Source organism: Alosa alosa, chromosome 16 (assembly GCF_017589495.1).
Source record: "Alosa alosa isolate M-15738 ecotype Scorff River chromosome 16, AALO_Geno_1.1, whole genome shotgun sequence".
Classification (NCBI taxonomy): Eukaryota; Metazoa; Chordata; class Actinopteri; order Clupeiformes; family Clupeidae; genus Alosa; species Alosa alosa.
The window spans coordinates 819,003-831,555 of NC_063204.1; the positions used below are offsets into that span (position 1 = coordinate 819,003).

At 42.7% G+C, this 12,553-nt stretch overlaps 1 protein-coding gene across 1 annotated transcript in view; it reads left to right on the forward strand.

Annotated features, from left to right (window-relative positions):
• The window catches only part of LOC125309637 (voltage-dependent L-type calcium channel subunit beta-2-like), an 81,259-nt gene that overhangs the window by 65,996 nt on the left and 2,710 nt on the right, over positions 1-12,553 (forward strand). The window contains 2 exon segments of the mRNA XM_048266695.1: positions 9,528-9,623; positions 9,777-9,932. Coding sequence (XP_048122652.1) covers positions 9,528-9,623; positions 9,777-9,932 — 252 coding nt within the window.

Consider the following 12,553-nt stretch of genomic DNA (forward strand, 5'->3'; position numbering starts at 1 on the left):
TCATTAATTTCTGACAGCGCTACTCAACCAGGGTTCGACCAAGGGAAAAAAGGTTCTGGGAGGGTTTGGCTTGGGGTCATGGTGCAAAGGACCCTAGGGTGAAATTACTCCGAACCATCGCTTTAACCTATTTGGAGTTTGTGCGCGTTCACATAAATGGGGCGGGTTGCAGCGCAAGTCACCACTTTCAATGATGACGCGATCACCTTATTTTACGGATGAGGAATGCACAATTATTATGACAAGTTACGAGGAATTAAAACCCACTCTACAACAAAAATCAAATATGTCGGCAGCAAACAAAGCAAGGCAAGGTTGTTAGCAACGTTTGCAGATCGGGTAGCCTAAATGCCTAAAAGTAAGGTTTTATTTCCACATGTTCCTAAAATATGTGTTACGGAGGATTAATAGCTTGCGGAATGTCTGAAATGAGTTGCAATAATTAAATTGCCTATTTTGAGTTCATAAAAAGGCCTACAGATGTAACACAATTCAGAAGTGGGCATATAGTTTAATAAGGATAATTGAAAGTTTAAGTAGCCCCCATTGACTGATTTAGCCTAATCCTGTGGACATTCCAGATGTAACACCAGTGCCAAACGCACATGGCAGCAGAAAATGAAACACAAAAACATTATTCAGAATGGTAGGTTTATATAGTTATAGATTGCATTAATATTTCTTAATTATGAAAATATGTTGTATGCTTATAGCCTTCACTTGGCCTCTGTTTTACAGCTAACAAGGAAAAAGGTGTCTTTGAACACTAATGTAGGAGGAAAGGCACCAGAGTGTTTTACAGTAGCAGAGGAGTTGGCCATCGCAAATAATAGTGGAAGGCCGATTATGGAAGGGGTTGAGAGAGGTATTCGGTCGGATCCTGGTGCTGTGGAAATGTGCAGCCTTTATGTGCAGGGTAATATGACAATAAAGTGTATGTTAAAATGGTGATTTTAATGTATTAGGCTACTGTATGTCCGATTTATTTTCGGACATACAGTATTCTTGCCCAGATGTTCAGCATGTCCGATTTATTTTCGGACATAGGCCTACAGTATTCTTGCTCAGATCAGATGTTCAGCATCACCGATGGAATAATTGTCCACTGACAAAATAACGAAACAAAATCTCAACGAAAGGCACATTCGTAAGGCTCTATCGTAAGAGCATTGCTACGTCGGGTGAGAAATGTCTGCCTTGATCAGCTGACAATGATAACGAATTCCCTCGGCTGAGAATCTATATCTTTCATAAAGAATATTGTCCAGTAATGCCAGTGGATTCTGGCGGTCTCTAAAAACCCTCGCCCTGTGAAGAGAGTCTGTAAGTGCAGAAAGCTGACTCATTAGCCTAGGACCTCAAAGTTCTTTCGTACTCAACACAAAACGTTATAAAATAAGTCTTGAATCAAAAGTTCTTCGTTTGTCTGTTTACTCATGAATTTCGAATCACAAAGCATAAAAAAAACTTAGGATCTTTACTTTTCTTCAAATTCTTTACTTTAGATTAACTGTGTAGTTCCTGTATGAATGTTCTATAATTGTTCTGATCTCCCGTATGAATGTTCTGTGTAGGTCAAAAGACTGTGTTGTTCCAAAGTCCAGTGGCTTCTGACTGTTTCGCGGGGTTCTATTTATTTTATACTAAATCTAACAGCCAATCAATTATTCTCACATCATTCATCATTCTTAATTACTGGTGAACTGTTTACATTCCAATTTCTACATTACGTTTGCAACACAGGTTTTCTCAGTTCTTACAAAATAAACTCAAAATATTATTAATTCCATAGAAATGGCTTCAACATATCCCGGCCCCTAATTGACTAGGCCTTAGCAAATCAATTATCAACTTAAACTTAAACTGGAGCCATTTACACTCCTACATTTAACATTTTTCTCAATTCCTTATATTAATAATCTTCTTCTCTTCACAGGTAAGTATTTAAAGGTAAACATTAACTGGTAAGTATTAACAACTAAATACTTTTCACAGACTATTCAAACTGGTAATTTGTTCCATTTTACAGACTATTCTATTCAATATTCAATCCACTCTGGTAAGTATTTCTAGTCTATTCAAATCTTTCTCTTCTATCTTCAGTCTTCTCCCTGCAATAAACAAAGTTTAGTTATGGGTCTTTGAATGATGCTGGTCTTTGTCCGAACTTCAGCACTTCGGACAACGCCTTTGGAGTCGGGCATTACCCTCATGATTCTGCCTAACAACCAGGAGTTTCTTGGCAGGAGCGAATCTGCAATGAGGACGACATCTCCAACCTTGAAACTTCTCTTTAGGCCGAGCCATTTTTGTCGCTCTTGCAGGAGTGGTAGGTATTCGTGAGTCCACCTTTGCCAGAACAGATCCACCATATACTGTATTTGTCTCCAGCGCCGGCGAGCGTAGACATCATCCTTAGCAAACACACCAGGTGGAAAACTAGGCTGTGTTTTTAATGCGAGCAGATGATTCCGTGTCAGTGGCTCGAGATCATTGGGGTCATCTGTGTTGGTGGTTAAGGGTCTCCCATTGATGATGCTCTCAACTTCACATAAGAGAGTATGTAGTCCTTCATCTTCTAAGAGCTGTTGCTTCACAACAGAGCTCAGCACTTTTCTCACTGTGCGGATTTGGCGCTCCCAAATGCCGCCGTGGTGGGACGCAGCAGGCGGGTTGAAAATCCATTGCACACCCTTTCTCATCATGACATCATTGATACGAGACTGATCCAGCTCTGCTAATGCCTCACGCAGCTCTCGTTCGCACCGACAAAGTTCGTGCCATTGTCGGAACGAATGATTGACACTTGGCCTCTTCTGGCTTGAAAACGCCGTATGGCATTAATACATGAATCGGTGTCAAGGGAATGGGCTACTTCTATGTGCACTGCCCTGACAGTTAAACATGTGAAGAGCACTCCATAACGCTTGACCTTTGCACGTCCTCTTCTAACCTCGAAAGGTCCAAAATAATCCACACCCGTGTTGGTGAAGGGTGGTTTGTCAGGGAGCAGACGGTCTTGCGGTAGATCCGGCATTTTCTGCTCTCCTGCCTTTGCATGCAGTCTTCTGCAGAGATTGCACTCTGAAATCACTTTTCTTGCTGCTGCATTGGCTCTTGGTATCCAATACCGTTGTCGAAGTATAGCTAAGACGTGGTTCCTACCTCCATGTCCAGACTCTTAATGAATGTGGTGGAGAATGAGGTGGGCTATTCTGTGCTGTTTATGCAGAATGGCGGGATGCTTGGCCTCCTCAGGCATCGCCGATCTGTTCAGACGTCCTCCTACTCTCAACACATCAGCTTGCAAGTATGGGTCCAGTTTTAAGATAGAACTGTTCTTTTTCACACGGGAGCCTCCCGGCTGCAAGGTTTGTATCTCCACCATGTAAGCTTGTCTCTGACTGTATTTAACCAGTTCCATTTCAGCTCTGGATAGATCTTCCACGGTAAGTATTTTTTTTTCCAGGTTCTTCTTGCACATCACCATTTGCTGTTCAACTATGGATCTGCACTTCTCTGGATCATTCTCATTCTGCTGTATGTTCTGCTCAAACTCTTTTCTCTTCCGCAACATCCCTCTCAAGTGCAAAATCCAGGCTGCTGCCTTTTTTAGCTTATGCCAACTGGAGTAATACTCAACAAGCTGGTTCAGTGGATCTGTGCACTCATTTGGGTTTGTGCATGACACTGCAGCGGATGTCTTCACCTCAACATCATCTTCAGTCAGGTAAGTACACTGTTCAGGTTGTTTTGGCCATTCAACTTCTTTCCGCTGGAAACTAGGCCCCTGAAACCAGCTCTTACTTTCCATGAAGTGCTGGATCTTCAAACCTCTTGAAGCCTGATCTGCTGGGTTCTGTGAGGTGTTGACGTACTTCCACTGAGAAGATGTTGTCGCTTCTCTAATGAAAGAGACACGGTTTGCCACAAACGTCTTGAAACGAAGGGCATCGTTTTCAATGTACTGAAGTACTGTCGTACTATCTGTCCAGAAGACCAACTCCATCAGGGGAACTTCAAGTTCTTCTTTCAACATCCGATCAATCTTGACTGCAACTGTCGCTGCCGTCAGCTCCATTCTCGGAATCGTGATTTGTTTGAGTGGAGCGACTCTGGACTTTCCCATTAAGAATGATACATGTTTCTCACCCTGGTCATTTGTCAGCAAGAGATACGACACAACGCCATATCCATCTTGGCTGGCATCTGAGAAATTGTGGATTTTAGCAGCCTTCGTGGGCCCAAATGCAGGGGGTTTGAAACATCTGTTCAGACTGAGTTCTGAGAGCTTGTCTAAGTCTGTCAGCCACTTCATCCATGTCCGGCATGGCTTTTCGTTAATCTCTTCGTCCCAACCTTTCTTCTCCTGACAGAGATCTCTTAAAATGAGCTTGACAGGTAGGAGGAGTGGTGCCAAAAAACCCATTGGGTCATACACCAAACTCACAACAGACAAAATGCCCCGTCTTGTGCATGGCTTGTCCGGCAGGGGTATTTTGAACCTGAAGCTGTCAGAACTTGTGCACCACTGCACACCTAATGCCCGTTCCACTGGTAACTCATCATGCTCCAGATCGAGATCTTTGACTTCAACCGCTCTTTCAGGGTCAGGGATGGAGCCCAGCAGGACTCTGCTGTTGTTGACCCACTTGGTCAAATGAAAACCACCACTGGCGCACGTCATCAGCTCTCTCACAAGAGTGACGGCTTTGTCTTCTATGGCTACCGACTTCAAACAGTCGTCCACATAGAAGTTCTTGAGGACTGTCTGTGTGGCTTCTGGGGTGCTCTTTGATGCTGCATCTTCTGCTGTTCTTTTCAGTGCATATGACGCACAACTAGGGGATAATGTAGCACCGAACAGATGCACACACATTCTGTGCTCTTCTGCTTCCACGTTCAGATTGCCGCCTGGCCACCAGAGAAAGCGCAACATATCTTCCGTCCGTGTCTGGAATCCACACCTGGTAGAACATGGACTCGATATCTGCCATCATGGCGACAGGCTCCTGTCTGAATCTCAGCAACACTCCCGATGAGGGTGTTAGTTAGGTCAGGCCCTTGCAACAACTGGTCATTTAAGAACACGCCTTGGTAAGTTGCCGCACAGTCAAAGACGACTCGGAGTTTCCTCTTTTTCGGATGGTACACCCCATGGTGTGGGATGAACCATACTCTTCCATCACTGCGACTCAACTGTTCTTCTGAAATCTTTTCTGCGTAGCCTTTTTCCAGTATGTTGTCCATAAAAGCCTTGTACTCTTGAAAGAAGTCTGCATTCCTACTGAACTTCCTCTTCAAAGAGTAAAGCCTCTGTTCAGCAATACCACGGTTGCATCTTCACCTTGTCATCCTTCAAAGGCAACTTGATGCAGAAGTGACCATCCACAAGCTATGCTGACGTTGTGACTGTGTGCATGAACTGCTTGTCATGTTGAGACTGTTCTCGTCTGTCATCACATCGTCTTCCTGGAAAATCTGCATTGTAGTGCTTCATCAGCATGTCTTCAATGCTTACCACAGAAATATGGTTGACAAGGAAACTTTGTCTTTTGCCATCATCTGATTCCTTCTCTTGGCATCTGCCGATTGGCCCATTGACAACCCAACCAAGAGCTGTCTTCACAGCGTATGGTCCGTCGTTCTGGCTACTGATGATCTCCCATGGCTCCATGGCTTTGTACGCATTGACACCGATGAGGAGACCAACTTCTGCTTCGAGTTTTGGGAGATGGACTAGACTCAGGTAAGACCACTTCACCAAATCTTTTTTCTGTGGAATGTTGGCCTTTTTTGCAGGTATATCTGGCTGAGTATACACATTGGGCAGCTGGATGTAATCTTGCTCCTCTAAGCCACACACCTCCAGATCAGTAAGTACATAGCTATTCACTTTCTGTTCTTGTGCTATAGTGTGAAGCAGGAACTCTGTCTTTCTGCCTCGCATATTCAACTTCTTTGCCAAGTCTTCAGTGCAGAAAGTTGCTGGGCTTCCTTGATCCAGGAAAGCATAGGTCTTGATTATCTTTGTGCCTTTCTTGTGTTTTATCTGCACAGGTACGATGGGAAGAACACACTCACCGTTCCCGGCCCCAGTATGGTCACCTCTTCTACACCCTGCAGACACAAGAGAACTTGTGACTTCACTTGTGCTTTGTGAGCGGTCATCTGCACTGTTGTTCTTTGATGAAACATCTTCCTTAACAACGTGCAAGATAGCTGGGTGCTTGAGTGAACAATCTCGGCAAGAGGCCCTTTTCTTACAGTCTTTGGACATATGACCTGCCGTCAGACATCCAAAACAAAGGCCGTTCGTTTTCAAGAACTGAATTCTTTCTTTCAGAGGCTGTTCTCGAATCTTGTTGCACACATTCAATGCATGGTTCTTCTTGCAGTAAAGACAGGGACTTTGGAAAACACCTGCTGACTTGACTGCAAAAGGTTTCTTCTCAGGTTGGCTTTTACTGAAACTGTTATCTTCGGTAGCAGATACATTCACAGCAAAGCTGCTTCCTCACCTTTTCTGATGCTAGGTTGTTTCTTTGAATTGTTCTGATTACCTGAAGTGTTACCAGGATATCTCCAAATAGGGGGTCGTTGGCAACCTTTGCTTGACGGTTAAATCAGGAAACCTGGCTCTTTTTCTTCTTCTTTCTTGAATGTCGTAAGCATAACTTCTCTTGATCTTTCTTTCATTTTGAATGGAAGTTTGGATAAAATGGACTTCATGTCGGTAGGATTGTTCATTTCATCCATGTAGTCCACATCATTCACTGTGTTACAACATCCAATCAGGAACAAAGCAAAGGCATTCAATCCTTTTCTGTCTTCTGGCCTTATCTGAGGCCATTGCATAGCCTTCTTGATATAAGCTGTAGCGATGGTCAGTTCATCTCCATAGTGACGATCAAGCAGGTCTCTGGCTTCTTTGTAAGCTCTGTCTGGTCTCATGTGCTCACAGCTCCGAACTCACTCGTGAACTGTTCGAGGTAGTACAGCCGATCTTGATGACTGTCTGTCTTACTGTCAATAGCATGCTCGAATGCCCTTATGAAAGATCTGTAAGTCAGAGGATCTCCTGTAAACGTGGATATATCTCTTTGTTGTTTAATGAGAATCTCGGTGACTTCGTTTTGACGCTGTAGCACTTCGTGCGGCTATTTGTAGAAGAATCAGTGTGATTATGATGGTTAAAACGCGACGTGCTGCTGCCAGCATCAAACCTTGACGATGACTTTCTTCTATCTGAAGCACCAACTTGAGTGGCTGGATTTGGATTGAAGGTAAGAAATGGCTTACCAGCTCCACGACGCACATAATCGCCAACACTGTGTTTTTCTTGTCTACGCATCAGGGGTTCATATCTGGGTCTTGAAGGTGGCTCAAATAAATCATCTATAGATTCATGAGCATCTTCAAATTCTTCATACACCTTTAATTTGGCATCTGAAGCAGCAAGCTCGGTTTCAAGCTCCAATTGCTCTTTTTTAATTCTTAAGTGAATTTCTTCCTGTTCTATTGCTTCTCTCTTTTTCATTGCTGCAGCTCTTGCCAACAGCGCTTCACGATCAGCTTTAATTCTCAGCATTGCAGAATTAGTACTGGAAGTGTGGCTTGCCACAGAGTTAGCTTTGGATACACTGTCATGTGGCCTAATACCATCTTCCTCCATCTTTTAAGACATCTGCAATCCATTTGTTTGTGTTTTCTATAAACCGCTTAAATTCTAAATATCTGTTCTCATCCGCTTTCTTACCATCTCCATCTATTAACTCACACGATTCTTCATTAATCCGTTCATACTGTCCTAATTTTTTTTCAAACAGTAGCAATGCTTCATCTTTAACGAAAGTAACATTGTGTTCATTTTCCTTCAATTTGTCTAAGTCATTCTTCTGTTTAGCTACTTGTGCCAACTTTCCCTTGCGTTCGCCTTTTAGCCTTTGTATTTTCTCTTCTACAGCCTTTTCTGTGGGCTTTGGCACCCTCTTTTGCTCAACACACGTAGCTGCGTTTTTATCTGCCATGTCATGTCACCTTAAAATCTTCACACAAAAACTGTCACAATTCCTCGAATTATCCACAGCTTCAACTCTTCTTATGTGTTCACAACCACTTGTGATAAGAGTTACTGAATGTGTAGAATTTCTTAATATAAAGCTACTTGACTTTCAGACCCGAATATCCAGTGTGACATTTACTTTATGTTTAGACGATGGTTAGCGTTAGCATCGTCACGAGGCTAATAGAATCAAGTTGCAAGGAAAGCTTCATTCAGCCGACGACTCACACTCAAGGTAGGATACCTCTGTCTTTCTTTCTGTGTTTTTGAGCTGCGGCGTAGTTTTCAGCCGTCTTGGTCTATTTTCTTTGGTAGCAGCTGCTAGCAAGTTTCAGCTTAGCCCAGTCAATTGGCTTCTCCCTCCTCAGCCGTTGGCTTCTTCTTTTGCGGTCTTCACACGCGGCTCGTCTGTCCGCTTCGTCGAGCAATCTTCTTAATTTGCAATGTCGAGCAATCTTTTTCTTAACTATGAGCCAAGTCTTTTGACTTTGATGTAAGTGCAGCAAGCTGACTCATTAGCCTAGGACCTCAAAGTTCATTCGTACTCAACACAAAACGTTATAAAATAAGTTTTGAATCAAAAGTTCTTCGTTTGTCTGTTTACTCATGAATTTCGAATCACAAAGCATAAAAAAAACTTAGGATCTTTACTTTTCTTAGATTAACTGTGTAGTTCCTGTATGAATGTTCTATAATTGTTCTGATCCCCCGTATGAATGTTCTATGTAGGTCAAAAGACTGTGTTGCTCCAAAGTCCAGTGGCTTCTGACTGTTTCGCGGGGTTCTATTTATTTTATACTAAATCTAACAGCCAATCAAATTACATCATTCTTAATTACTGGTGAACTGTTTACATTCCAATTTCTACATTACGTTTGCAACACAGGTTTTCTCAGTTCTTACAAAATAAACTCAAAATATTATTAATTCCATAGAAATGGCTTCAACATAGCCCCTCACAATTTGCGCTCCAATGTCATATGGATCATACAGGTACGCAGACATTGTCTCAGGAGAAGTTGTTAGTGGAGGGGTGGTACTTATAAAGGGTGTGGTTAAACGGAAACCTCGAGTAAAACAAGACCATAACCTGCTCGGAGCTGGTTTGAGATGCAGCGTAAATTGACATGGCAGCATACTTCGGTTAAAACCTATCCACCTTCTGTAGTACGGGCTAATCAAGAAGTTACGCCACACGTGATCAAGTTATTCTCGAAGTTACCCAGATAAGCCAGTAACCCCGCTTCGTAGTACAGGCCCCTGTACCTTGCACAGATATGGATGTGAGTGTCTGTTTGTGTGTGTGTTGACCTGTACCTTGCACAGATATGGATGTGAGTGTCTGTGTGTGTGTTGACCTGTACCTTGCACAGATATGGATGTGAGGGTCTGTTTATGTGTGTGTTGACCTGTACCTTGCACAGATATGGATGCGAGGGTCAGTTTATGTGTGTGTGTTCAGGTTCTTCAGAGACTGATTAAATCCAGAGGGAAGTCCCAAGCCAAACATCTCAATGTGCAGATGGTCGCCGCTGACAAACTTGCTCAATGCCCCACGGTGAGTGCCACTGTGTGTGTGTGTGTGTGAGAGAGTGTGTGTGTGCTTTTGTGTGTATTATAAAATGCTTTTCTCTTTAAGATCAATTTTTTCATATTGACTGCAATGCTGGCATGCTCATGCCCCTTGGCCTCTGCCATGTGTTGTGCACAGGAGATGTTTGACATCATTCTGGATGAGAATCAGCTGGAGGATGCGTGTGAGCACATGGCCGACTATCTTGAAGCTTATTGGAAGTCCACGCACCCATCCAATGAGGCTACCACCAATCAACTGTCTGAAATGCAGGACTCCACCATTGACCTTCCGGTACAATCATTTGCAATTTATCCTCAAACATATTCTTCATTAGAAGTATATACATGTACTGACTACCTTTAGTCTGATTAGAAGTATACATTACTGACTACCTATAGTCTGCAAGAGCAATGTGGAAATTGTAGGCTGGCACTGCTTTGTTTACATTGTGTTGATCTGCAGTGCATATTGCCCTAGCAACAGAATGGCCTCTATTTTGGCGATCAGAAATGGAAGGGCAGAGGCATAAAGTTTATAGACATTACATGTGTGGCCAGTCCACATTCACTAATTTAACAGCGCGATTATGTGATCAAACGTTAGGCGCTTGGCGCAAAAAGGTTGTTCTTATGTTTCTTAATCAGTCATGGGTGTGTTTTGTGCATAAACATCTTTTAAACCAAGGAGAATGACATCTGTCATAACGGCAAGCAGCGCAACTTCAAACAGCACATATCTCTATTTTGATAGTCAGTGGCACATTTGAAGGAATCTGCTTGCACGCGAGACTCACAAAACCATGCTTTACTAGGGGTATGGGAAACACTGGAGTATAGCCTATACGCAGATCTGCACTCATCTATTATTTGAACTCACAGGCAAAGTGAAACAAACGTCATTGTGGTCTCATAGTCAACGACAAAACTGTTCTACACAGTTAATTACTTTCATTATTGACTGACAAGGTTACCATCGAAAACATATCCTGAAAAAAGCAACACTTACCTCAATAATGTTCGAATGACTGAATACAAATCCTAAGGATATTTATCCTGCAGAGGAATTGCTGCTTACATCTCGTGACAGTGCATCTTCAGCTGTGCTTTATATGCACCTTTCCCTATAGACCAGGTGTAGGATAGCGATTTTTGGATCAGGTGTCAGACCACACCTTATGCTGCTAATTACCACACACCTGGGTGCAAGGTTTAATAAAAGTAAGAAAAATCCGCCACTGACTACACCTGTTGCGCCGGGTGCAAGATAGGGGCCAATGTCGTCAATGTGCTAATGTAGTTAATGTGCTAATGTAGTCAATGTTCTAATTGACGGAGGACAGTCGTTGCTGCCCGTGTAGTAGGCTACACAAAGGGACCCAACAGGACTCACCAGTTAGTCGGTGTGAAAAGGTGTGCATTCACCTTTAGTTTGCCCAGCTGTGTGTCTTTCAGTCTGTGTGGCAACTGTTGAAGAAGCGTTTCGCGTTATTATAGGGAACTGTTGAAGAAGCGTTTCGCGTTAACGTAGGGAACTGTTGAAGAAACGTTTTGCGTTATCATAGGGAAGAGAGGTTTGCGTTATCATGGGGAACTGTTGAAGGAGAGGTTTACGTTAACATGGGGAAACATGGGGAACTGTTGGAAGTTGAAGAGGTTTCACGTTATCATAGGGAAGAGTGGTTTGCGTTATCATGGAAGGTTTGCGTTATCATGGGGAACTGTTGAAGGAGAGCGTTATCATGGGGAACTGTTGAAGGAGAGGTTTGCGTTATCATGGGGAAGAGAGGTTTACGTTATTATGGGGAACTGTTGAAGGAGAGGTATGCGTGATCTAGAGGTCACTGGCTCTAGTTTGTCTTCTGCTGAACCTGAAGGGGAAACAAAGGATCCATTGTTATTGTTGGAACAAGGTAATAACTCTCCCAAACAATATACAATTAAATCCTCCCGGATGGCTTCACATTAGACACTATGGGGCACTCATCCAGTTGACTAACTAGCACAGGCTAAATGATAGCCTGCCAGATGGGCACGAGTTGTCTGATTTATGGGGCACTCATCTAGTTGACTAACTAGCACAGGCTAAATGACAGATGGGCAGCTCTATCTGTAGGCAGCTAATGTTACATTTCTGTAGTCACACTGAAGGGCCACAGGGGGTCGTGACAGTAGACACTCATTCTGTTGGTTTGAGAGCTTTTAAAACACTTCACACTGGCTTCTTGAACATGCATAATGTCACACAACAGCCTTTGGGGCTGGGCCAGGACAGGGCATTTTTAGTTCATTTGGGCATTTTAAGTTCCTATGTTTGAAGTTAAAATAAAATTTTTAACAATATTACCACAGTAAAAAACAGACAGTTTTTGTTGAAAAAAAAAAAAAGGTTAGTCCAGGTTAAGCCCCACATGCCATTTACGTGTTTGCTTTCAAATGTAATGTTGTAATTAGATTATTAAATAATTGTTGAACTGGCAATGCTATCCGTTCATTTACTACTTATACATGGCTTTCTATGCAATGTCATGAAAACATGCATGCGCAATTAAGAGGCAGAAAGCACCACAGAACAGCATAGAGCAATGCTCTCCATGAAAATAATAAAATTAGTTTTTGTGCTGAAAACTGCACCAATTCGAAATCACCTATCCCCTATATCCCTAACGGAATGCATGTCTTCTCCAAAAATGACAAAATACGATGTTATATTAATAATGCAAATGAACGGCAAACTCTGAAATAAAGTCTGAAATGAGATGTTATTATCATTAAGACAACAGGGGTATACAAAAAAATCAGATTGTAGCTTACAGCAGCCGACTATTTAGGTTAAGTTTATAACGTTGTGGACAGCCACCAAGCGTCTTCTGCCCAACAGCTGCGCGCGCATCTAGTTTTGTTGCTAAACGGGAA